The sequence below is a fragment of the Erinaceus europaeus genome, chromosome 10 (assembly GCF_950295315.1).
Source record: "Erinaceus europaeus chromosome 10, mEriEur2.1, whole genome shotgun sequence".
In the NCBI taxonomy this organism is placed as follows: Eukaryota; Metazoa; Chordata; class Mammalia; order Eulipotyphla; family Erinaceidae; genus Erinaceus; species Erinaceus europaeus.
Window position 1 is genome coordinate 29,059,407 of NC_080171.1, and position 27,751 is coordinate 29,087,157.

A 27,751-nucleotide genomic window follows, 5' to 3' on the forward strand; every position below is an offset into this window, starting at 1 on the left:
CCAGAGTCTCATTTGTTGTTTCTGCATTTCTGATGACAATTCCTTCAAACTCTTTACTCACTCCTGTGATTATTTCCTTAACTAGTGTTTGAATATTGACCTCATTATTTTGTGCTTCAACCTTTGGGGGGCTTTTAGCTGGACTCTTGTCCTAGTTCATTTCTACAATATTTCTTCTTGTTGGTTTAACCATTTTATATAGTATGTTATGAGGTCCCTCTCTCAGTACTTTTTTTTCAGTACTGACCACTTTTTTTTTTCAGTACTGACCACTCTTGCCTGGATTGACTTGTGTCTAAGTAAGGTAATTAAAGGGTTCACAGTTGTGGAAATTGACAGTTGTTTCAATATTATTTTAATTATTAATATTGAATTGTTAATTCAATATTATTTTAATATTATTTTAATCCCTGAGTTGGAGCACAGTGGCTTAAAAGCCTTTTTTATTCTTTTTCTTCCCTGTAGGCTATGGGAGCCTGAAGGCTTTTAAACTATAAGTAGGCTTCTTAGCTTAATCCCTGACTCTGATGATTTGGTGGGTTCCTGAAGTCATTCTAGTCCTGTCTTGTTGCGGTCCCAGGTGGTCTCCTTTGGTATTCCTAGTTGACCCGGGAGAGGAGAGGAGAGGAGAGAAACACAGCTGCTGCTGCTCTGTAGCCCTGCCTCTAGAAGTCTCCTCCACTGAATGACTAGGGATGGCTTCATGTTTCCACAGCCACCAGCTGCCAACTTGAAACCATGCCGCTAAGATTCCCTTTGCTATACCTTGACCTAAGTTTGCCCCCCATTCTATATCCTGATCTACATGTGCCTTACACTCTACCCTTCTCAGGTCATATCTCTGTCTCTTCCTCTCCTGTCTGTTCTGTACTTATTTTTGTATCCACAGTGCAGTCATTTTGTAGACATGTCTACTCAGGGTCCTCTTTGGACACCTAGAACTACCAGTCTTGAAGTGGTCCTGAACTCACTGTGCCCTGTGTAGGGGATGCCCACTTTGCATGCCTTGGGCCAAGTATGGGGGAGCCCCACATCCTAGGGGTGGCACTCACCATCTGTGTGAACCCGCATGGCAGAGGCTGTGATGTCTGTGGTGATTGTGAAATAGGGGATCCACAGGTCCTATGGGAGGTGGGACATAGGGCTAGAGGACTGGGTTCTTATTATCATCCCCCATCTTATGAGCCCAGGACAAAAGGATGAAGAAGGGGCCAAGCATCCTTGGGCAGGCTAAGGGCCGCTGTGGGCCTGGCTGGCCTTCCCAGGAGGTCCCTTATTCAGTGAGAGCACCTCAATCTGTTGGTCTTTGAAGACGCTGCAGATGCTGCTGTTGAAGCCAGCCCCCGAAAACATGGAGGTGATGGGATAGGTCAGGTCCAGTACAGTCTTCACCATGGATGTCATGTCCTGCAGGGGCATGGCATATGTGAAAGTCATGTCTGGGTGTGGGAGTGGTACAGCCCTCACCTGCAGCAGGTGACCCCTGGAGACCAGCAAGAGGCCCACACCTAGAAAAGGGAGCAGAGACATAGGTGCTCCCTGGGACAGATCAAGGGTGTGCAGGAAGCACTGGGGTTGGCCCCTGTCAGAGCTCAAGCTATGGTGGCAGGATGTGGAAGTCCTGTCTGACCCCCCACAGGCTGGTATAGCCCAGCTCAGGAGCAGTAACAGCGAGTAAATGTGAACTGATGTGAGGTGAGGTGAGGTGAGGTGAGGTGGAGGCCCCTTGCCTCAGCCTAGTCTACCAGGTTGCTCCACACTAGGCATGTCACTGGGCAGGCAGTGTGGGCCAGGTCCAACCTCACTTGGGCTCAGTTGCAAGGTTCCTCCAGAAGTCCTTCCTGTCTCTGTGTGGACAAGGTGCAGGTGGGAAAGCCTAGATTATGGTTGAGTACAAGTGGACCCCCAAGTGTGCTCATGTGGAGATGTGTGAAAGCCCTGCCTCAGGTTTAGCAGAGAGAACACACATGATCCTGGAGCTCAGGGACCAGGATAGCATGGAATAGTCCCCAAGCTTTTGTGTTTAGCTAGGCCCCATCTCCGCCCTCCCCCACACCCCAATGAAGTCCCTGCCCAGCACCAGAGGGGCATGTAGAACCACATGGAGTTGAAGGACAGCTTGGAAGACCCTGCTGGGCCCAGCACAGCACCAGACCCACAGGCACCCCAACAGTGGCACCAGACTGGGGGTGAGAAAAGGAGAGGTCTGCCTGGCCTGTGTACATTGTCCCCTGTACTCCCTGCTTTCAAGGTCATCGCTGAGAGGCAGACGTAGGTGTGTGTGTGTGTGTGTGTGTGTGTGTGCGCGCGCGCGCGCGCGCCCCCGGGGGCTGCACAGCCAGAGCTCATGGTCTGCTCTGGGAACTTTTGCTCTATAGAGACTGACCCATTTTCTTCTCTTTTTAAAAAAGGAACACAAACATCTTTGATCCCATCCACTCTGTTCAAAAAAAAAAAAAAAAAAAAAGGCAGAGCCCCAAGAAGGACAGACATGTCCAGCATACATAGGGTAGCCATGACCACCTCCTTCCCACATTCCACTCCACTGGGGAACTGCTGTCACATGGTTCCAAACCTGCCTGCTGATGACTAGCCTGGCCCAGTATTGCTGCCCTTCCTGATTCTCTGTACTCTGGGCATGTTGGCATTTGGGAGTGTTTCAGACCCTTGGGAAAACTCCTCCCCCAACTTCCCCATGACTTTCCAGTTTTGGGAGAGGAGGCCCAGGAGCACCTCCTACATGCATACCCGAGGCCCCCTCTATCACTCTCTCACCAAATCTTCCTCCTCCTGGGTGCCCAGGGCAGGTACCTGGTGACGGGGGCACCCCTGTGCTCAACATCCCCTGGAAGTGCTCAAATGAGCTCCTTCCTGCCAATGTCTGCCCTGCCTGGTTTTGCCCTCCCCAGCCAGGCTCTGGCCCAGACCATCCTCAGTCTAGCCTGGTGAGGTGGACTGTCCACTATTTCTAGGGAAACTGCGAGTAACCATATACAGTGGTGGTGACCTCTCTGTGTCATTCTATGTCACTGTTATTAGGACTGAGCACCAGACAGGTCAACTCCTGACTTCCCCTGCTCTCCCCTCTGCCACCCAGAGGTCAGAGCCCAGGGCTCTGGGGAGGGGTCACAGCAGCATAGGAGTCCAGCACTATGTTTCAGAAAAGGAGGCTCTCCTCTTACCTCTGCCCACTGTTTGGCCCGAATCCGCATCTGACTGTAGTTCCGCTCCTCAGAGTACAGGGCACCCATGAATGCCCCAATGGATGTCCCTCCAACCATGTCCACAGGGATGCCGCACTCCGTCAGGGCCCGGATGATGCCAACCTGGGCACAGCCTCTATGCCAACCAGGAGCACAGAGTAGAAAGTCAGTGACCTACCCCACAGAAGGCCACAGGTGCTCAATCTTCCCACTCTGTCCTCAGTGCCTGACAAGTCATGGAAGATGGGGCAAAGACACCAACTCAGGAAGGGGCTAGGGATATCACTAGAGGCAGAGGAGATAGTGGGATGGATAGACCCTCCCCCAATAAAATAAATAACTAAACAATAAACTGACAGTGCTTTAAAGGGTCAAAGGGCCAAAAAAGTGGAGGTAGCCTGAGTAGCCCTTGACATTCAGATGACTAGCATGTGCATAAATGTATGAGGGAAGGTTGTTCAGCCTTAAAAGGAATGAAATTCTGATGCATGCCGCCCATGGTCAAACCTCGAGGACACTGATCTGAATGAAAAAAGTGAGACAGAAAAGGTCTAGTACTGCATGGCCCCACTCATATGGGGGCCCTACAGTCCTTTAATCCTTAGAGACAAAAAGTAGATGGGGATGCAAGGGCTGGGGGTGGGAAAGGTAGCATTTAATAGGGGCAGAATTTAAATTTGGAAACATAGAAAGTTCTCATAGTGATGAATGAGTAACAATGAAGACATACTTAATGCCAGTGAATTGTATACTTAAAAAACAAACAGAATACTACTCAGCTGTAAAAAATGGTGACTTCACTGTTTTCATCCGATCTTGGATGGACCTTGAAAAAATTATGTTGAATGAAATAAGTCAGAAACAGAAGGATGAATATGGGATGATCTCACTCTCAGGCAGAAGTTGAAAAACAAGATCAGAAAAGAAAACAGAAGTAGAGCCTGAAATGGAATTGGCGTATTGCACCAAGGTAAAAGACTCTGGGGTTGGTGGGTGGGGAGAATACAGGTCCAAGAAGGATTCAGAGGACCTAGTGGGGGTTGTATTGTTATAAGGGAAACTGGGGAATGTCATGCATGTATAAACTATTGTACTTACTGTTGAATGTAAAACATTAATTCCCCAATTAAAAAAAAAAGGAATTAAAAAAAAAAACAATAATTTTGTGGTATGCATAGTTTAACACAATTTAAAAAGAAGAATATTTAACATTATTATAAAAATGATTTAGGTATGGGAGTCAGGCAGTAGTGCAGCGGGTTAAGCACACGTGGCACAAAGCACAAGGACCAGCATAAGGATACGGGTTCGAGCCCCCGGCTTCCCACCTACAAGGGAGTCACTTCACAGGCGGTGAAGCAGGTCTGCAGGTGTCTATCTTTCTCTCCCCCTCTCTGTCTTCCTTTCCTCTCTCCATTTCTCTCTGTTCTATCCAACAATGATGACATCAATAATTACAACAAGGGCAACAAAAGGGAATAAGTAAATAAATAAAAATTATTTTTAGGGAGTCGGGCGGTTGCACAGTACGTTAAGCGCACATGGCACAAAGTGCAAGGACTGATGTAAGGATCCCAGTTCGAGCCCCCGGCTCCCCACCTGCTTGGGAGTCGCTTCACAGGTGGTGAAGCAGGTCTGCAGGTGTCTATCTTTCTCTCCCCCTCTCTGTCTTCCCTTCCTCTCTCCATTTCTCTCTGTCCTAACAACTCTAACAACATTATCATCATCAACAACAATAATAACTACAACAACAATGAAAAACAACAAGGGCAACAAAAAGGGAAAATAAATATAAAAAATTTTTTTAAATTATTTAAAAAAAAAAGTTAGGTATAAGCCTTTGAAAAAAATTCAAGAGCAGCTAGGAAGTTGGTACAGTGTTAGAGGAAAGGATTTGCAAGCACAAGGTCCCAGATTCAATCCCAAACATCACATATGACAGACTGATGCTCTAGTTCTTTTTCAGTACTTGAAAATTATTAACGTGGGGGCTGGGCGGTAACGCAGTGGGTTAAGTGCACATGGCCGCAAAGCAGAAATTGACTGAGTTTGGAGTATGGCACCAAAGTAAGAAAGCAGAAGTACACTAGAGTTTGCAGTGAGTACCCTCCCTAACACTTCCTCTCCACTATTCCAAGCTTTGGGTCCATGATTGCTCAACAATTTGTTTGGCTTTGTATGTTAACTCTTTTTTCAGTCACCAGGTTCCAGATGCCATCAGGATACTAGCCAGGCTTCCCTGGATTGAAGACCCCACCAATGTGTCCTGGCGCTCAGCTTCTCCAGAGACCCACCCTACTAGGGAAAGAGAGAGGCAGACTGGGAGTATGGACCGACCAGTCAACGCCCATGTTCAGCGGGGAAGCAATTACAGAAGCCAGACCTTCTACCTTCTGCAACCCTCAATGACCCTGGGTCCATGCTCCCAGAGGGATAGAGAATGGGAAAGCTATCAGGGGAGGGGGTGGGATATGGAGATTGGGTGGTGGGAATTGTGTGGAATTGTACCCCTCCTACCCTATGGTTTTGTTAATTAATCCTTTCTTAAATAAAAAAATAAATAAAATAAAATAAAATAAAAAGAAAATAAAAGACGACTCGAAGCAGTGGAGTAGTGCAAATTCCAAGCAACCCTCGTAATCACGAAGATCATAAAATAAAGTAAATGTAAAGAAAATAATAATAAAACTTTTTTTTTGCTTGTAACTAGCATAAGAAAATAAAACTGATTTTTTTCTGTTATTTTTATAAAAAAAAAAAAAGTGCACATGGCGCAAAGTGCAAGGACCAGCTCAAGGATCCTGGTTCAAGCCCCTCCCCCACCTGCAGGAGGTTGCTTCACAAGTGGCAAAGCAGGTCTGCAGGTGTCTTTCTCTCCCCCCTCTCCGTCTTCCCCTCCCCTCTCAATTTCTCTCTGTCCTATACAATAACAATAACTACAATAAACAAGGGGAAAATGGCCTCCAGGAACAGTGGGTCTGTGGTGCAGGCACCAAGCCTCCGGAATAACCCTGGAGGCAAAAAAAAATTGTTAATAATAAATGAATAAATATTCTTTAAGTTTAAGAAGTAAACGATGGTGTTGAAAGTTTTGGTGCAGAATAACAAATAATAAAACAACTAAATGGTAGTTCCAGAGTGGAAAAATATGGCAAGTAAAAAGTAATACAGAATGAACTCAGTGAATGAGTTTAATAGCAGAATAAATACAGTCCAAAAGAAAAATGGTGAAATAGAGTAGTCACAGTTAAGAAGCATGGTAAACCTTTACACATAAATCAAAGGATAATAATTTCATATATTAAAAAAAGACAGAACAAAACCCAAACAGCCTGAGAACAAAATATCTTGCATGTATGAGGTCATGGGGTTGATCCCTGGTATCACATAGACACATGGTACAGCACATGCATCAGGCCCTTGGTTCATTCCCTGGCAAAGAATTAGGGAAAAGATGAAGGAAATATATAGGAGATAAAAGATAGGAGACTCAGAGACCATCTGAGGTCCCTAATATCTGAGCACTATAAGCTCAATGGAAGAACAGAGAGGGAGAAACAAAACATTACAAAAATCCCCCATGAACTGAAGTTTATGAAATTCCAAGTCTGAAAAGGCTTACTGAGATTACACCCCATATAATCAGTGAGGAAAAAAAAAAAAAAGTGTCACCAGGGTAGGGCAGTAGCATACCTGGTAAGGCACACACACTACTATGTGCAAACCCAGGTTCAAGCCCCAGACCCCTACCAGCAGGGGATAAACTTCCCAAGTAGTGGAGCAGTGCTACAGGTCTCTTTCGCTCTTTCCTTCACACCCCCTCCCCATTTCTCTCTGTCTCTATCAAAAACAGAAAGGGAATAAATGGCTGCCAGGAGTGATGGGAGTTGTGCAAGCACAGAGCCCCAGCGATAACCTCAGTAGCAAAAGAAGAAAAGGAAAAGAATGACACTCAGATCTACCACGGACTTCCAAAACAATAAAAATTAAGAGTCTCCTATCAGTTTCCAGAGGACAAATAGACCTCATGAATAAAAATGGCATTAAACTTCCTAATGGCAGCATGGAAGATAAAAGGAGAATGAAACTACGCTATAAACATTCTCAGGGGAAATTATTTCCATGCCCAAACGATCATGTGTAAATTTTTCCATGTCTAATCTTACAACTTTTGCCTATGTATCTTCTCTCTTTTTAAAAATATTTTATTTATTTATTAATGAGAGGAGCAGGGAGAGAGAGACAGAGAGAGAAAGAACCAGACATTACTCTGGCACATGTGCTGCCAGGTATTGAACTCAGATCTTCATGCTTGAGAGCCCAATATTTTATCCACTGTGCCGCCTCCCAGATCACTATCTATGTATCTTCTCTTAAGGAAATCTCTAGGCCGTGGATAGTACCAAAGTCAGGAACACATCCAGAAAGAGGAAGACATGGAATCCAGGAGATAAAGATAAACACAGGAAAGAGAGTGATGGAAAAAAAGATTCCAGGGCAACATCCTAGTAGCAAGACTAGAAAGCAACCGGCAGAGACAAGGAGGCAGAAGGACAATGGGCACAAAAGTAGGCAGAGATGGCCTGTGTCTGAGAACACTGGTGAGATTAGTACCTCTAGCAGGCTCTGGGGACAGACTAATGATATTCAGAAAACAGCAAATGGTAACTTCAGCAATTACTAATTCCAGAGATGACAACACAGTCATGGTTTAGAATCTGACTAAGTTCTGAATAAGATAAACAATGAGTACCATCTTGATAATGATGGAACCATACCAGGATCATGAATTTATGGAGAAGGATAAGATATATTAAGAAGAGGGGGCTGGGCGGTAGTGCAGCAGGTTAAGCTCACATGGCACAAAGTGCAAGGACAGACTTAAGGATCCTGGCTGGAGCCCCCAGATCTGCCACCTGCGGGGGCGGGGGGGAGGGGCTTCAAAAGCAGTGAAGCAGGTCTGCAGGTGTTTATCTCTCTCTCCTCCTCTCTGTCTTCCCCTTCTCTCTCGATTTCTCTCTGTCCTATCCAACAATACAGCTATAACAACAATAACAATAACAACTACAAGGGTAACAAAATGGGAAAAATTGCCTCCAGGAGCAGTGGATTCACAGTGCAGGCACCGAGACCCAGCAATAACCCTGGAGGCAAAAAACAGATAGATAGATAGATAGATAGATAGACAGACAGACAGATAGATAATAGATAGATAGATGGGTAGATGAAGATAAGAGGGCTGTGGAGACAACATAATGGTTCTGCAAAAGACTTTCATGCCTGAGGCTCCGAGGTCCCAAATTCAATCCCAGGCACCACCATAAACCAAAGCTGAGCAGTGTTCTGTTGCCCAGACCCTCTAAAATGAAATAAATATTAAACAAGAAAATTTAAAGAGAAGAACAAAGATAGATAGTGATCGGTAGATGATGAACCGACAGACTGATACTGTGTGCACTGGAACGGGTCAGGAATTCAATAATCTACACAGGATAAACACAAAATGGAAACTAGGATATTCTGTGTTATATGCCTTATGAAATGTGTGGCTTTTAAAGGAAGTACTACTTTGATTAAAAAATAAGTTCTCACTGAAAATGCTGGTTGGGTCACCTAGGACTGTAAACCAGGCACCTCAAAGTCTCAACCCCAAAGGAAGTACCCAGGTCTTTCCACTGGCCTGGCAACTTTTAGGAAGATCATGATTTTTTTCTATGCCATTTACTCAACTTTTAAGTGTGGCACAAGGTAATATCAAAAGCCTCCTTGATGCTGTGATCCTAAGTAAATGAGCACAGTGCTCACCACTTTCCCTCTCTGGCCAAACAGAGTCTGGTTAACAGGACACCCACACGCAGGTCTGCTGCATCCTGCTCCTGGCCTGCAGGTGACTGCAGTAGTGCCAAGAATAGGCCGTGAGGCTCCCTCACCCAATCTTTGGCCATGCTGTTCGGGTGGCAATGTGTGCTAGAAAGGAAGAAAACTCAGTGATGCAGCAGGGGTGTGGGCAGGGCCTCTTGTGTCTGCACCACTTTCCTCAGAGTCCCCAGTATTATGGAAGTGAGGATAGTTGGTTCAACTAACTGTGCAGTGATACAGCTTGTCTCGACTACCTCTCTAATCCTTTCCAAGTTTGGGGCCTCCCTGAACTCACACTAGCATGCATCTCAGATAATTAGCTAAGGGAAAAGAAGAGACTGTTCTGACTTCAGAGTTAGGAGTCCTACTACACTTCCCTCCTCCAGCTCTCTTTGAAAGAGAGGTTCTTAGGGTCCCGGGGGTGCTGTGTATGAGATGAGGGTGGGCTTGGGAGGGGGGGTGGCCAGTGTTCTCTGCAGGACTAAGATACAAGGTGTGCCAGCTGGTCCAAGGACTGCCAAGCACCTGGTTGGCCCACCAAGGCTGCTGTCCACCATGGCAAGAGACTCCACCCTACGAGCACACTCCAGTCCTTGAGCCAACCCAGGCACCCCTTAGCCTTCCTCCCCTCTCAGGTAGTGTACAGGCACTACTCTGCCCACCCCTCTGACAGTAGCTTCACTTTTGACCTCACCACCCCTCCTCATTGTGTCCCTTGTGCCATTTCTGCTCCAAATGTGCACTTCCCTTTAATTTTAAGACTTAGAATGAACATTTGGGGTACAGTTTATCTGGGTTAAAAGTATTCTGAGCTACTCAGCAGCCCAAAGAATTAAGAAATGCTATTACTAGGTCTGTGAAGAGTAATTTCTCAACAAAGTATGTATTAAAATGGAAAGAAACTCACCAAGAGCCCAATGGAAAGACTGGCAAAGGATAAGAACAGAGTTTTCAGAAGAGAAAATACAAATGGCTAATAGGCAAACAGATAACATTTAACAGTGGCAATCAAAACAAAATATAAACATTCTACTGCACAGCAACAATTAAAAGTGGGCAGTTTGCAGGCTTAGTGGGCACCATCTGTGGGCAGCACCATGTGTCCTCATGCACAGATGCTGATATGTCATGTGCTTGGGCCTGTCCGTGGGCGTGTCCCACCAGAGACATGAGAGGAGGGGCACAGGGCTGCAGGGAAGGGTCTCTTCATCAGCACTCAGGGTAGTGTTGCCGCTGCTGAGTGCACACTTGAGCACATGCACATGCGGAGGTGTGCACACTCATATACACGAGTGTATATGTGGTAGATGTGGCAACTGCATGTGGGTAGGTACGGAGACTCACCTTGCTCCTCCTCCACCAAGCACCAAGGCAATGGCATTGCCCGTCAGTACTCGTGCCAGCCTGGAGAAGTCCGAGTGCCGATCTGGGGGCCTCTGGAAGACCCGCTCATACAACTCCACCTGAGAGAGGAATCGGCAGACTGAACAGTCAGGCGAGACGGCCTTCCTGGGCCCAGTTCCCATGCACCCTGACTCAAGTGTGCTGGTTTGCTCCACTCCCGACTCCAACTCCAACTTGAGGATATAGCAACAACCCTGTGAGAACCATGGGGCCTAGATGCAGCCCTGAAGGTAGCCCTGTTAACCTGGAAGGACCCTAGGAGGGCACATGGGTGAGCAGACAGAGTGAGTGGCAAGGCACATACTCACAGGCCCACCAGGAGACCAAAGAGCTTTCTCCAAAAGGACACCAAACCCAAACTCAGCTGAAATCTTATTGCCTCCCAAGGAGACATGTCTTGAGCACAGAGGCAGCTCTCAGAATACTGACCACTGAGATCTGGGGGGAGGCAGGTTGTATGCTGTGTGTGGCCCCAGTATACACCCTCCCCCGCCACACACACACTGCTTAGTCCCTGGGTCTGCAGATCTGATGCCACCTATGGGAAAAGGTGACAGGACTTGTGGGTAATTCCAGTGGAGAAGGCAGCAATACTAACCCAAGCCCACAAGCACCCTTTTAGAATTCAAGGCCTGTGGGACTCAAGCTCAATCTGACCCCATTCAGGGCATCTCCCTAGGATTCTGGTCCTGATGGCCTCACTGTGCTGGTACCTTCACTATGCTGGGCATTTCCAATTTGACAGGTATGTCACTATCTTGTGGTTATAGCAACTCCAAAGATGGAGACCAAGCAAATTATAGTGAGCAGTTTACAGGCCCAGAGAAGCAAGCCACCCCTGTTAGAGGCCCTAATAACAGACCTCGTTGGAAGATCAGAGAGAATATGAAGTGTGCCTTGGATGTTCAAATATAAAAACTATAGTTCACAAAGCACATCAGAAGCGGGCTGGGACTGGGGGGCTGAGAGGTCCGCTGGCCCACTTGCCACCCATGTGCGAGCCTCACCAGCTTGGGCATGCTCCTTCTGGAGAAGACACGGCGCGGGCAGCGAAGGTGCAGGTGACCTGAGCACCAGCTCCGAATGTTGAGCCACTCTACTGTGCGTGATGGTGCAGGCCCCTCCTCCCGGTGCAGTAGGACCAGCTGCTTCTGGGCCCGCACTGCAGTACTCTCCAGCATCCGTTCCAGCTGAAGGAGAGCAAAGCCTATGGTCAGCAGCCAGGCAGAACCTGGACATGGGCAGGCAGCAGCTGAGAGCCAGGATGAGGCTGCCCACAGAGGCTCCATGCTAGATGCTGCCTCTCTGGCCAGCCACACAGACAGGGGGGTCTGAGAGTGAGGCGTGGCAATCAAAGCCTTGTGTTCTGTGAAACGGCACGGCTGCACACATTCAAGCTGTGATCCATGGGCCTGCCAAGTGTGTGTCTGATGTGTGCTCTACTGGGCAAGCATGACCACCTGGATGGGTAAGGGCATGCAGGCCGCCTCCCCTTTCTGCTGCTCTAACACTGTCTCCAGAGTGCAGGGCCCACCCACTTCTACACAACTGCCCCACTGTACTCTCACCCATATCACACACATTTGTCACCCAGCTGGATCCACTATGGCTTTACCTACTTCTCAAACTCTGGTCTTGCCCATGTCCCAGCCCTGGCCCCATCCCAGCTGATCCCATTGTCCACTAGCCCAGCTCACCCCATACCCGCCTCACCTCACCAACTGTGGGCTCCTGCTCTCCCAGGCCCACAATGAGGATGCAGTCTGCCTGCCGGATGCAGCGCTGGGTCCAGGGTGTGAGCGTGCTGTCTGCCTGGTAGAGCACAATGCGGTGGATGTCTTCCTGCTGCCCCAGCCAGCTGGACAACCGGTACTCGTGGATGCTAAAGACAGGAGCAGGGCCTGGACCTTGCCGAGTGGTGGGTCACACAGAAATCCTGCCCAATACTTCCCACCCTTTTTTCTAAGTCCTTCCAGGCCTAGAGGTAGAGTGGAAGTTGTCTTGAGCCCAGAAGTGATGTGGAGGGTCCTGGGGGTGGGGGCAAAGGCTAGGTACAGACCCCAAACAAAAATGCTGAGGGAGGGCAACAAAAGGGAATAAATAAATAAATTAAATTTTAAAAAATGCTGAGGGAAGGGGCACAAGGATAGTGACTGTAAACGTGGAGGAGGTATGGAAGTACAGCCACAGAAATGCAGAGATATGGCAGTGCAAGTGTGGGGATGCAAATTCAGGAGGGGGTATAGACATGATGTGAAGAGATGGGGGGCAGGTATAAGGTGCATCAGACACAAGGAAGAGATATATGGGATACAGAGATGACATGCAGACACCAGAGTGGGGGTACAGGCATGCAGTAATAGGCATGGACTACAGGCATCAGGAATAAGTGACAGGACATGCAGATGCTGGGGTGCCATGAAGACAAGGGTGTACATCTGAAGGTGGGCTTAGACCCACTGAAAAGGAAGCTAAGGCCGTCAAGAAATTGCTCCACAGAAGAGCATACTTATGGGTGGGAGTATAGCATAATGGTTATGCAACGAGACTTTCAAGCCTGAGGCTGTCACGTCCCAGGTTCAATCCCCCACACCGCCATAAACCAGAGCTGAGCAGTGCTCTGGTTAAAAAAAAAAAAAAAGCATACCTGTCCAGAGCAGCAGAGCCAAGACGCTGTTTTATGTTATCACTGGTCAGCAGCAGGATGGGGCCTGAAAACACAACCACCAATTAAGGAAGTTTATCCTGGCAGCCCACCTCCAAAGACCAGCCAGGTCTGTCCACAAGACCAGTCTAGCACTTGTGCATAAGAAAACATTCCTGGAAGTTTATATGAGACAAGAACATGAAAACATAATTTGAGAAATACTAAAAACTATGTAAAAAAACAACCTTTATGACTACTGACACAAAAATCCTAAACAAGGGGGTTGGGTGGTAGCGCATCGGGTTAAGTGCATGTGGCACAAAGCGCAAGGACCGGCATAAGGATCCCAGTTCGAGCCCCCAGATCCCCACCTGCAAGGCAGTCACTTCACAGGTGGTGAAGCAGGTCAGCAAGTATTCATCTTTCTCTCCCACCTGTCTTCCCCTCCTCTCTCCATTTCTCTCTGTCCTATCCAACAACGAACGACATCAACAACAAAAATAATGACCACAACAAGGCTACAACAACAAGGGCAACAAAAAGGGGAAATAAAATGGCCTCCAGGAGCAGTGGATTCATGGTGCAGGCACTGAGCCCCAGCAATAACCCTGAAGGCAAAAAAAAAAAAAAAAATCCTAAACAAAACTATGGCCAACCAAGATTCAGCAGTGTAGTAAAATGATTATGTACCATCATCTAGTAGGACTTATTCCTGGATTTGATGATGGGTAAATAGTGATCAGTGCAATACACCATGCACTCCGAACAAAGGAAAAAAGACCCACATGATCATCTCAGATGGCAGAAAAAATACTGACAACATTCAGCCTCTTTTTTTTTTAAATTATAAAAATATATAACAACGGGATATGGAGATAGCAACATCAGTAATGCAAAGGATTTTCATGCCTGAGGCACCAAAGGTCCCAGGTTCAACACAATACCATCACAAACCAAGGCTGACAGTTACACACACACACACAAACACAGACACCAAAATAGGAAGAAATATCCTCAACATCATAAAAGTCAAACATAAAACAGCTAACATCATAGCAGATGGTGAATGAATGAATTTTCTCCTGAGATCAGAAACAAAAGGTCACTCATACCACTTCTATACAGAACAGTACTGGAAACAGGACAATTAGCCAAGAAAAATCTATCAAGAGGACTGGGGGTAGTGCACCTGGTTGAGCGCATGTTACAATGTACAATGATTCAGGTTTAAGCCCCCAGTCCCCACCTGCGGGGGAAAGCTTCACAAGTGGTGAAGCAGTGCTGCAGGTATCTCTCTGCCTCTCTCCCTCTTTATCTCTCCCCTCCTCTCAATTTCTGGATGTCTCTATCCAATAATAAGTAAAGATAATAAAATATAGTTCACATTGCACAAAGTTCAAGGACCAGTGTAGGGATCCCAGTTCAAGCCCCCCCCCCCCCCCCCCGCTCCCCACCTGCAGGGGAGATCACTTCACAAGCAGTGGAGCAGGTCTGCAGGTGTCTGTCTTTCTCTCCCCGTCTCTGTCTTCCCCTCCTCTCTACATTTCTCTCTGTCCTATCCAACAACAACGCCATCAATGACAACAATAATAATAACAACAACGATAAACAACAAGGGCAACAAAAGGAGAAAAAATACAAATAAATAAAACATTTCTTAAAAAAAAAAGAAAGGGAAAAGGAAGATACAAAGAGAGACATATACCGACAGCATTGCTTTACCACTCATGAAGTTTACCCCTTGAAGGTGGGGACCAAGGGCTTGAATACAAGTTTTGTGCATTACATGTATCATGAGTGCTCAACCAGATGTGCTGCTGCACAGTCCTTCATAAATGGTTCTTTAAAAATACATGTATATATATTTTATTTTATTTACTATTTATCTATTTATTTTTGCCTCCAGGGTTATCACTGGGGCTCGGCGCCTGGACTATGAATCCATGCACTGGTTATGCAAAAAGACTCCAAAGTCCCAGGTTCAATATATAGCACCAAAACTCAGAGCTGAGTGGTTCTTTGATTAGAAACAAAACAAAACAAAACAGATGATTTCTGATGAGGGTGCTAAGACCATTCAATGGGGGAAAAGTGGCACAGAAGCAACTGGGAATCTTTTTGTTTTCTTTTCTAAATTTTTATCTTTAATTATTAGATAGAGACAGTAAAAAAAAACTGAGAGGGAAGGGGGGAAATAGAGAGGGAGAGAGACAGAGAGACACCTGTAGCACTGCTTCACCACTCGCAAAGCTTTCTCCCTACAAGTGGGGACCAGGGGCTCAAACCCAGGTCCACGTGCATTGTAACGTGTGCACTCAACTAGGTGCACCAGCACCTGACCCCAAAGCAACTGGGAACCCATAATTATAAATAAGTATGTAAATAATCTCTATCTCAACTTCATACCTTCTACAAAAATTATCCCAGGAGAGATATCTCAGTCTGTTACAGCACCAACTCGCATGCGTGAGGTCTGAGAGGCCACGGGTTCTATCCTAGCACCAACCTTGGTTAGAGCTGATCAATGCTCTGGTTCTCTTCCCCTCTCATTTTCATAATAAATAGGTAAATAAATCTTTTTTTAAAAAAAAGTTAGCCCAAATATTATTTAAAAGAAGAGCCAAGGAGATCGCATAGTGGTTATGTAAAAGACTTTCATGCCTGAGTTCTGAGGTGAGTTCTGGCTTATGCTCAACCATAAGCCAGAGTTGAGCAGTGTTCTGGTTAAAAAAAATTAATTTGGGAGTTGAGCGGTAGCGCAGCGCGTTAAGCGCACGTGGCGCAAGGACCATGTCGGGATTCCAGTTCAAGCCCCCGGCTCCCCACCTGGAGAGGAGTCGCTTCACTGGTGGTGAAGCAGGTTTGCAGGTGTCTATCTTTCTCTCTCCCCTCTCAGTCTTCTCCTCCTCTCTCCATTTCTCTCTGTACTATCCAACAATGATGACATCAATAACAATAATAATAACTACAACAATAGAACAACAAGGGCACCAAAAGGAAATAAATAAATATTTAGGAGAGTCGGCAGTAGTGCAGCGGGTTAAGCGCATGTGGCGCAAGGACAGTGTAAGGATCCCAGTTCGAGCCCCCAGCTTCCCAACTGCAGGGGCGTCGCTTCACTGGCAGTGAAGCAGGTCTGTAGGTGTCTTTCTCTCTCCCCTCTCTGTCTTCCCCTCCTCTCTCCACTTCTCTCTGTCCTGTCCAACAATGACGACATCAATAACAACAGCATCAATAAAAACAAGGGCAACCAAAGGGAAAATAAATATAATAAAATAATAATAAATATTAAAAAAATAAATTTAAAATCATAAAAAATTAGTCCCAAAATACGTTATAGTTTTAAATGTAAAACTGTAAGTCTTTTAGTGGAATACAGAGAATTGAAACACATGAACACATGAATTTACAAAAAAAAAAGTAGTCTGTGAAGTGCGATGAGTCAGAAAGGGAAGGGCGACTATGGGATGGCCTCACTCACAGACAGACCAGAAGGGAAAACACTGAGCAGAACTTGGACTGCAGCTGGTGTATTGCACTGAAGGAAAAGACAATGGGGTGGGAGGTAGGGTTCAGGTCCTGGAACATGATGGCAGAGGAGGACTTAGTGGGGATTGAATTGTTATGTGGAAAACTGGGAAATATTATGTACAAACTACTGTGTTTTGCTGTCAACTGTAAATCATTAATCCCCCCATAAAGAAATTAAAAAAAAAAAAGTAGCCAAACTGTCTCTCAGACTTTGTAAGAACTATGATGGTGGGGAGTCGGGCTGTAGCTCAGCGGGTTAAGTGCAGGTGGCACAAAGCACAAGGACCGGCATAAGGATCCTTGTTCGAGCTCTGGCTCCCCACCTGCAGGGGAGTCGCTTCACAGGCGGTGAAGCAGGTCTGCAGGTGTCTATCTTTCTCTCCCCCTCTCTGTCTTCCCCATCTCTCTCCATTTCTCTCTGTCCTATCCAACAATGACGACATCAATAACTACCACAATAAAACAACAAGGGCAACAAAAGGGAATAAATAAATAAATAAATATAAAATAAAAAATTTTTAAAAATTAAAAAAAAAAGAACTATGATGGTTATCGTTGAGGATAGGGGTACGGGAGACAGGCACAGAACTTTGGTGGTGGGTGTGGGGTGGAAGTATTGTGTTGTTGGAAAAGTCAACATACCTCAAAAAGACTTCCTAGCTTCTTCCCACATGAAGAACCTAGTTTCATTTGCTCTATTCCTACCTTTGGGTTCCTGTTTATTAAGCAATTTGTCCTGCTTTGTATCTTACTGCTTTTTAGCCACCAAGGTGCAGATGCTACCATAACAACAACCTGACATTCACCAATGTTTCCTGAGGTCTCACCTCTCCAGAGTCCTGCCCCACTAGGGAAAGACAGAAACAGGCTGGGGGGTATGGATCTACCTGCCAACCTTAATGTCTAGTGGAGAAGCAATTACAGAAGCCAGCCTTTCCACTTTCTGCACCCTATAAAGAATGTTGGTCCATATTCCCAGAGAGATAAAGAATAGGAAGTTTCCAATGGAGGGCATGGGACAGGGCTAACTCTGGTGGTAGTAACTATGGGATTGTACCCCTGTTACCTTACAATCTTGTTAATCATAATTGTTGGGATATTGTGCATGTGGTAGAACATTGGCAGGGTCCACAAAACACTGTATTTCCATGCAAGTTTTATTTATAGATATCCACCAAGTTGCCCCCTCCGGTACCGCCCATTCCCATGAGAGCTGAAACCCTAGCAACAGTTGCTACGGAAGCTTTCTACCATCCCAGAGTGCCTTGTTCTCTCCACCCCCTTTCCTAGCCAATCCCTCCCCGACTTGCCACTTCTAGAATTTCTCCCATAAAAGCCCTCCTGCTTCCACCTATCTCTCTCGCTCCCCTTTTCTCCTCTGAGACCCGACCCAGAAAAGGGCTGCTGCATAGCGGGAGGAGGCCATTTTGCTAGCTCCACGTGGCCTGAACCACTGTGCTGCCCCTGTAAATAAAGATTTGTGTTTCCTCTCTGCTCCGGTCTCTTCTCTCTCCCCCATGACACAATCTGACAATTATTAAATCACTAATAAAAAATTTTTTAAAAAATCTAAGGATTTTAGAAAAAAATAGAAGATCTAGGAACTAGATGCAGGTAGAGTTCTTCAAAATGATTCTGAAAGCATAATCCATAAGAGAAAAAAATGACCAACTGTACTTTCTAAAATTAAACATTTTAACCTATGAAAGAGCTCATTAAGAGAAGTGGAAAGTCATGGTTAAGCTGGCCCCCACCACACTGAAGGAACCTTTGGTTCTGTGGTCTCTATCTTGGCCTCTCTACCTTAAAAAAAAAAGGATGAAAAGGCAAGTGAGAGGCTGGAGCAAGATGGCTGCAAAGCACAAACCCAATGAAAGACTTGCATTGTAACAATAAGAAAATAATTAGAAAGTAAGTAATAGATAACAGACATTTTATCTAGGAGGATACAGTGTCAAGAAAATAAATACGTGGCACAAAGCACAAGAACCAGTGTAAGGATCCCAACTTGAGCCCCTGGCTCCCCAACTGCAGGGGAGTCACTTCACAGGTGGTGAAGCAGGTCTGAAGGTGTCTTTCCCCCTCTGTCTTCCCCTCCTTTCTCCATTTCTCTCCGTCCTATCCAACAACGATAACATCAATAACAATAACTACAACAATAAAAAAGGGCAACAAAAGGGAAAATAAATAAATACCAAAAAAATTTTAAAAAAGGACTTCACTCACCAACCACCAGAAAAAAAAAATCAAATTTGTGGTGTGCTATTATGATCTGCCTAATCAGAACAAAAATAAAAATATTTATTAGTGTACAAAGTTAATGTGCTAAAAATATTGAAAGCAGGGAGTCAGGCGGTAGCACAGCGGGTTAAGCACAGGTGGCACAAAGTGCGAGGACCGGTGTCAGGATCCCAGTTCGAGCCCCCTGGCTCCCCACCTGTAGAGGAGTCACTTCACAGTCGGTGAAGCAGGTCTGCAGGTATCTTAGCTTTCTCTTTCTCTCTCTGTCTTCTCCTGCTCTCCCCATTTCTCTCTGTCCTATCCAACAACGACTGACGACATCAATAATAACTACAACAACAAAACAACAAGGGCAACAAAAGGGAATAAGTAAATAAATAAATATTAAAAAAATACTGAAAGCATCAGTGCTGGCAAAGACAGGGAAAAACTGAGCCAACCCTATGAGGGTGATAAGAATGGAAAATGGTACAGCTACTCTGGAAACTGGCTCGGCAGTTCTTGTACATCTAGCATATACTTATCATACTTCCCACCCTCCTGGGCATTTATCCCAGAGAGACAGAAACGTACATGTGCGCAAATAATCACAGAGCTTTACTTGTAAATCCCCAAAACTGGAAACAACCCAAATGTCCTTCAAGAAGTGAGTGGCTAAAGAAGGAATTAAATATTCCTCAGCAGTGAAAAAAAAGAAAAGTATCAAAAAAAAAAAAAAAAGACACTATTCTGATTTAAGAAAGTCAGTCTCAAAGGATCACATACTGTAAGATTTCTTTTTCTTTTTCTTTATGCCACTAGGGTTTTCACTGGGGCTTCATGCCAGTACAGTTTCATTTCCAGTGCAGACTCTTCTTCTTCCCGCCCCTTCCAATTTTAAATAGAGGTCAAAGACAGAGGGAGAGAAAGACAAAGAAAGGAGACATGCCATAGCACACACAGCTCTGCCCATCGAGAAACTGCCCCAGTGCAGGTGCTCCCATGTGGTGGCTGTGGACTCAAATGAGTCTTCATACACAGCGTGCATGCTTCACTGGATGAGCTATCTCCCAGTCCTTCTCTTCCTTCTCCTCCTTTTTTTTTAATTAGAGCTCTGCTTAGCTCTGGCTTATGGCAGTGCTAGGGATTGAACCTGGGACCTCTCTCACTTCAAGGCTGAAAGTCTGTTGTGCTATTTGCCCTGCTCTCCTCCCCTCACTTAATTTGTGATGCTAAGCTTTGTCCAAGTGGTATTTCTGCCTAGGACCAATCTTTCATTTTTTATTTTTATAAAGAGTAAGAGAGAAATAAGAGGAAGAGACAGAGTCATCAGAACATCACTCCAGCACTGTCTTTGGGGGTCTCCCTCGTGATGATGCTCCATGTCATGTGTATCAGGGCTTGAATTCCTAGTGCAAGCTTGGTGAGGCATGCTGTATTGGGTGAGCTATCTCTCAGTTCTAAAATTCCATTTTTTTTCAAAAATTAAAATTTTTCTTAAATTTACTATATTTATTTGATAGAGAATAGCCAGAAGTCAAGAGGGAAAGGGGTGATAGAGAAGGAGAGAGACAGAGAGACACCTGTAGCCCTGCTTCACCACTCATGAAGCTTTCCCTCTGCAGGTGAGGACCAGGGGCTTGAACCCGGGTCCTTACACACTGTGGTGTGTGTGATTAACCACGTGTACCGCTGCCTGGCCCCCATTTTTTCAAATTTTTCATTATTTTTTATTTATTTAATCTATTTATTCGATAAATAAGACAGAAATTGAGAAGAAAGGGAGAAGAGGGAGAGAGATAGAAAGACACCTACAGGGAGTCAGATGGTAGCACAGTGGGTTAAGTGCATGTGGTGCAAAGCGCAGGGACTGGCGTGAGGATCCCGGTTCGAGGCCCCAACTCCCCACCTACAGGGGAGTTGCTTCACAGGTGGTGAAGCAGGTCTGTAGGTGTCTATCTGTCTCTCCCCCCTCTGTCTTCCCCTCCTCTCTCCATTTCTCTCTGTCCTATTCAACAACAACATCAATAACTACAACAAGCACAGCAACAAGGGCAACAAAAGGTAACAAATATAAAAAAAAAAAAAAAAGACACCTACAAGGATGCAGGTTCAAGACCCCAGTCTCTACCTTTGGGGGAAAGCTTCACAAGTGGTGAAGCAATGCTGCAGGTGTCTTTTTATTTTTTTAATTTGTTAAATTATCTGTATTTATTTATTGGATAGAGATAGCCAAAAATTGAGAGGAAGGGGGAGGTATGGGGAAGAGAGAGACAGAGAGACACTTGCAGCACTGCTCCACCATTTGTGGAGGCTAGAAGCTTAAACCTAGGTCATTGCACATTGTAGTATGTGCGCTCAACTAGCTGTACCACCACCTGGTTTCTCCATTTTTGTTATTTTTTATTTTATTTATAAAAAGGAAACACTGACAAAACCATAGGATAAGAGGGGTACAACTCCACACAATTCCTACCACCAGAACTCCATATCCCATCCCCTCCCCTGGTAGCTTTCCTATTCTTTAACCCTCTGGGAGCATGGACCCAAGGTCATTGAGGGATGCAAGAGGTGGAAAGTCTGGCTTCTGTAATTGCTTCCCTGCTGAACATGGGCGTTGACAGGTCGATCCATACTCCCAGCCTGCCTCTCTCTTTCCCTACTGGGGAGGGGTTCTAGGGAATCAGACTCCAGGACACATTGGTGGGGTTGTCTGCCGAGGGAAGTTCAGTTGGCATCATGTTAGCATCTGGAACTTGGTGGCTAAAAGGTGAGTTAACATAATAAAGCCAAACAAATTTTTGACTAATCGTGAACCTAAGGGATGGAATAGTGCAGATGAAGAGTTGTGGGGGTTCTCTGTTTTGTAAACAGCTAGTAGGCATATTTTAGCTATATTCCAAAGGGTCTGTGGCTATACTAGTTTTTTTTTCCCTGAGTTTGAAATCTGATATGCAGGTGGATCCAAGTTATTGTCTGGGGAGATGATGACATGGCTGGGAGAAGGACCAGAAAGCTGGATCAGGGAAGAGAGTAGCTCCCAAATATGGGAACGGTGTATAAATATTGTTGACTGTAAACCCCATCGATTTTTTTTTATAATTTATTTCTTTGTTGGGGAATTAATGTTTTACATTCAACAGTAAATACAATAGTTTGTACATGCATAACAGTCCCCAGATTCCCATTTAACAGTACAACCCCCACTATGTCATTCAGCATCCTTCATGGACCTGTATTCTCCCCACCCACCGACCCACTCCAGAGTCTTTTACTTTGCTGCAATACGCCAATTCCATTATAGGTTCTGCTTGTTATTTCTTTTCTAATCTTGTTTTTCAACTTCAGCCTGAGAGTGAGATCATCCCATATTCATCCTTCTGTTTCTGACTTATTTCACACAACATGATTTTTTCAAGGTCCATCCAAGATCAGCTGAAAACGGTGAAGTCACCATTTTTTTACAGCTGAGTAGTATTCCATTGTGTCTATATACCACAACTTGCTCGGCCACTCATCTGTTGTTGGACACCTGGGTTGCTTCCAGGTTTTGGCTATTACAAATTGTGTTGCCAAGAAAATATGTGTACACAGATATTTTTGGATGGATATGTTGGGTTCCTTAGGATATATCCCCAGGAGAGGAATTGCAGGGTCATAGGGTAGGTCCATTTCTAGCCTTGTGAGAGTTCTCCAGACTGTTCTCCACAGAGGTTGGACCAACTTACATTCCCAGCAGCAGTGCAGGAGGGTTCCTTTGACCCCACACCCTCTCCAGTATTTGCTGCTGTTACCTTTCCTGATGCATGACATTCTCACAAGAGTGAAGTGATATCTCATTGTTGTCTTTATTTGCATTTCTCTGACAATCAGAGACTTGGAGCATTTTTTCTTGTGTTTCTCGGCCTTTTGGATCTCTTCTGTGGTGAATATTCTGTCCAAGTCCTCCCCCCATTTTTGGATGGGGTTATTTGTTGTCTTGTTGTTGCAAGCTCTTTATATATGTTGGTTATTAAGCTCTTTATATATGTTGGTTATTAAACTCTTATCTGATGTATGGCATGTAAAGATCTTCTCCCATTCTGTGAGGGGTCTCTTGGTTTGGGTAGTGGTTTCTTTTGCTGTGAAGAAGCTTTTTAATTTGATGTAGTCCCATAGGTTTATACTTGCCTTAGTCTTCTTTGTAATTGGATTCGTTTCATTGAAAATGTCTTTAAAATTTATGTGGAAAAGAGTTCTGCCATATTTTCCTCTAAGTATCTGATAGTTTGTGGTCTAACATCCAAGTCCTTGATCCACTTGGAATTTACTTTTGTATTTGGTGAAATACAGTGGTTCAGTTTCATTCTTCTGCAGGTTTCCACCCATTGTTTCCAACACCATTTGTTGAAGACTCTGCTTTCCCCATGTAATAGCCTGGGCCCCTTTGTCAAAGATTAGATGTCCATACGTGTGGGGCCTCACTTCTGGGCTCTCAATTCTGTTCCACTGGTCAGTGTGTCTATTCATGTTCCAGTACCAAGCAGTTTTGATGACAATGGCCCTATAATACAGTTTGAGATCTGGGAGTGTGATGCCTCCGGTTCTGTTCTTTTTTCTCAAGATTGCTTTGGCAATTCTAGGTCTTTTCTGGTTCCAGATAAACATTTGTAGCATTTGTTCTATTCTCCTAAAAAATGTGCTTGGGATCTTGATGAGGATAGCATTAAATTTGTAGATGGCTCTGGGTAATATATTCATTTTGATGATGTTAATTCTTCCAACTCATGAACATGGAATATCTTTCCACTTCTTTGTGTCTTTTTCAATTTCTTTGAGTAGTGACTCATAATTTTCAGTATACAAGTCTTTCACTTCTTTGGCTAGGTTTACTCCTAGATATTTTATTGTTTTTGTTGCTATAGTAAAAGGAACTGATTTCTGGATTTCAATTTCTTCTAACTCAGTGTTTGCATAGAGGAATGCCACTGACTTTTGAATGTTAATTTTATAGCCTGACACCTTACTGTATTGCCTGATGATTTCCAAAAGCTTCTTGCTGGATTCCTTAGGTTTTTCCGTGTATACTATCATGTCATCTGCAAATAAGGAGAGTTTGACTTCTTCTCTTCCAATCTGTATCCCTTGAATTCCTTGCTCCTGCCTGACTACTATGGCAAGAACTTCCAACACTATGTTGAATAGTAATGGTGATAGTGGGCAGCCCTGTCTAGTACCTGATCTGAGGGGAAATGCTTCCAGTTTTTCACCATTGAGTATGATGTTGGCTGTAGGTTTGCTATATATAGACTCCACTAACTTCAGGAATTTTCCATCTATTCCCATTTTTTGTAGTGTTTTGATCATAAAGGGATGTTGTATTTTGCCAAAGGCTTTCTCTGCATCTATTGATATGACCATGTGGTTTTTGGTCTTGCTTTTGTTGATGTGGTGGATCACACTGATTGATTTACGTATATTAAACCAACCTTGCATGCCTGGGATAAACTCCACTTGGTCATGATGAACAATCTTTTTGATATACTGCTGTATCTGGTTGGCTAGAATTTTGTTCAATATTTTCGCATCTATGTTCATCAGAGATATTGGTCTGTAGTTTTCTTTTCTTGTTGTGTCCCTGTCTGCTTTTGATATCAGGGTGATGTTGGCTTCATAGAAGCTGGCAGGGAGTACTCCAGTGTCTTCAATCTTCTGGAAAACTTTTAAAAGTAGAGGTATTAGTTCTTCTTTGAAGGTTTTGTAGAATTCATTTGTACTACCATCTGGTCCAGGACTTTTATTTTTGGGGAGATTTTTGATAACTGTTTCAATTTCATTAGCTGTGATGGGCCTGTTCATGTTATCCACTTCCTCTTTACTTAGTTTTGGAAGTTGGTAGGTATCTAGGAAATCGTCCATTTCTTCCAGGTTCTCTAGCTTGGTGCCATATAGTTGTTCATAGAAGCCTCGCATGATATGTTGAATTTCTGCGGTGTCTGTTGTGATATCTTCTCTTTCATTTACTATCTGATTTATTTGGGTCTTCTCCCTTTTTTGTTTTGTGAGTCTGGCTAAAGGTTTGTTGATTTTGTTTACTCTTTTGAAGAACCAACATTTACTTTCATTGACCTTTTGTATGGTTTTCCTATTCTCAATGTTATTTATTTCTGCCCTAACTTTAGTGATTTCTGTCCTTCTGGTTGCTTTAGGATTCCTTTGTTGTTCTTCTTCTAAGTATTTAAGATGTGCAATCAGGCTGTTTATTTGTGCTTTTTCTTGTTTCCTAATGTGTGCTTGTATAGCTATCAACTTCCCTCTTAGGACTGCTTTAGCTGTGTCCCAAATATTTTGATAGCCTGTGTCTTCATTTTCATTGAACTTTCAAAACATTTTGATTTCTTCCTTGATTTCCTCTTTGACCCAGAAGTTGTTAAGAAGTGTACTGTTGAGCTTCCACATTTTGAGACTGTTACTAATCTTTTGTTGATTGTTAAGTGTTAGTTTAATTCCACTGTGGTCTGAGAAGATGCTTGGGATGATTTCAATGCTCTTGAATTTCCTGATGTTGTCTTTGTGGCCTAACATATGGTCTTCCTTGAGAATGACCCATGTGGATTTGAGTAAAATGTGTATTCCAGTTTCTTGGGATGAATGACTCTGAAAATGTCCAATAGTTCTAGTTTATCTATCTCTTCATTTAGCTCCCTTATATCTTTACTGATTTTCTTCCTGGATGATCTGTCAAGTTGAGAGAGTGGGGTGTTGAAGTCCCCTACTATGATTGTGTTACTGTTAATATATTGCTGTAGCTCTTTCAGTAGAAGTTTGATGTATTTAGATGGCTTCTCACTGGGTGCATAGATGTTAATAATTGTTAAGTCCTCTTGATTGACTGATCCTCTGAGCATTAAGTAGTGTCCATTCCTATCTTTTTTAATCTTATCTATTTTAAAGTCTATCATGTCAGATATGAGAATAGCCGTTCCTGCCCTTTTTTGTGGGCCATTCGCTTGTATGGTAGTTTTCCATCCTTTCAATTTAAGTCTGTGTTTGTCTTGTTGAGTTAGGTGGGTTTCCTGTAGACAACGTATTGTTGGGTTGTGTTTTCTGATCCATCTTCCTACTCTGTGTCTTTTAATAGGTGAATTCAGGCCATTGACATTTATTGATATCAAAGATTGAAGATATTTTAACGCCATTCTTGTAAGAGTTTTAGAGTGTTTTGATATATGTTCTATTTGTGGTGGTCTGGTTGTTTATAGGAGACCTTTCAGAACTTCTTTCAGGGCAGGCTTGGTGATAGTTGCTTCCTTCAACTGTTGCTTGTCTGAGAAGGTTTTGATGCCTCCATCTAGTCTGAATGACAGTCTAGCAGGATATAGTATTCTTGGCTGAAAGCCTTTCTCATTGAGCACTCGATAGATATCTTGCCATTCTCTTCTGGCCTGTAGTGTTTGTATGGAGAAGTCTGCTACTAATCTTATGGGTTTTCCTTTGTAGGTGACTCTTTGTTTTTCTCTTGCAGCCTTGAGGATCCTTTCTTTATCCTTATTCCTTTCCATTCTAAGTATGACATGTCTTGGTGTATTAGGTCTGGGTTAATTCTGTTTGGGATCCTCTCGGCTTCTTGAATCTTTATGTCTTTGATGTTGTGTAGACTAGAGAAATTTTCAGCTATTATGGCCTGGAAAATGCTTTCTTCCTTTCCTTCTCTTTCTTCCTCTGGTAAGCCAATAATGCATATATTGTTTCTTTTGAAGTCATCCCATAGGACTTTGTTGTTGTTTTCAGCATCTCTTAATCTCTTACTTCTTTTTTAGTTGTCTCTAATTCATCCTCAATCTTGCTAATTCTGTCTTCAGCCTCATAGATTCTATTCTCTCTGCCCTCTACTGCTTTCTGGAGTTCATCTATTTTGTTGCCCTGCTCTGATACTGTTTTAGCTTGTTCAGCTAGTTGCCTTCTTAGCTCAGCAATTTCAGCTTTCAGCTCTCTAATAACCATGAGATTATTAGAATTTTCTTCCATATTCTCATTTGTTGTTCCTGCAGTTCTGATTACAATTTTTCAAATTCTTTACTCACTCCTGTTATTATTTCCTTAGCTAATGTTTGGATGTTGAACTCGTTGTTTTGTGCTTCCCCCTCTGGAGGACTTTTAGCTGGACTCTTGTCCTGGTTTGAGTCTCTAATATTTTTTCTTGTTGTTTTAACCATTTTATATATTATGTTATGAGTTCCCTTTATCAGTACTTTTCAAATTCTTGATCACTATTGCCTGGATTGACTTGTGTCTAAGTAAGTTAATTAAAGGGTTTACAGTGGTGGAACTTAACCATTGTTTCAATCCCTGAGTTGGAGCTCAGTGGTTTAAAAGCCTTTTTTTTTTTCTTCCCTGTAGGCTATGGGAGCCTGAGGGCTTTTAAACTATCAATAGGCTTCTTAGCTTAATCACTGACTCCTGACCAAGAGATAAAGCAGGGTGTGGCAGAGATAATCCAGTGGTTATGCAAAGAGACTTTCACAGCCCCTCAGCTATGCCACCGAGGTATAGGTCTTCTCTTGAGTTTCCCAGTTAGATCTCTGTCCCCTGGTGTCCCTCCCTGCCACTGCTCCAGACTCTGAGGGTAGTATCAATGGAGACTCAGAGTTGCACTTGGTGAGTCTCTGGGGAGTCCTCTCCTCCCTTAAGCTGTCCCCTTGTTGGTGGAGCAGACTGGAAGTGGTGTCTCAACTGATAAACTGCTGGACTGTTAGCAGTCACTTAATCTCTCCTTAGGCTCCTCTCTCCTCTCTGTCACCAGCCACATGTGTTTGTATTCACGGGTGATTTACTGGGTTCCTGTGGTCATTCTAGTCCTGTCTTGTTTCAGTCCGGGTGGTCTCCTTTGGTATTTCTAGTTGATCCG

At 44.2% G+C, this 27,751-nt stretch overlaps 1 protein-coding gene across 1 annotated transcript in view; it reads right to left on the reverse strand.

Annotated features, from left to right (window-relative positions):
- The window catches only part of PNPLA7 (patatin like phospholipase domain containing 7), an 88,430-nt gene that overhangs the window by 4,415 nt on the left and 56,264 nt on the right, over nucleotides 1–27,751 (reverse strand). The window contains exons 23-29 of the mRNA XM_016194675.2: nucleotides 13,114–13,177; nucleotides 12,180–12,348; nucleotides 11,474–11,656; nucleotides 10,407–10,525; nucleotides 3,183–3,339; nucleotides 1,291–1,407; nucleotides 1,053–1,122 (exon numbers count right to left, since the gene is read on the reverse strand). Of these exons, the coding sequence (XP_016050161.1) occupies nucleotides 1,053–1,122; nucleotides 1,291–1,407; nucleotides 3,183–3,339; nucleotides 10,407–10,525; nucleotides 11,474–11,656; nucleotides 12,180–12,348; nucleotides 13,114–13,177 (879 nt within the window). The remainder of the gene's footprint in view (nucleotides 1–1,052; nucleotides 1,123–1,290; nucleotides 1,408–3,182; nucleotides 3,340–10,406; nucleotides 10,526–11,473; nucleotides 11,657–12,179; nucleotides 12,349–13,113; nucleotides 13,178–27,751) is intronic.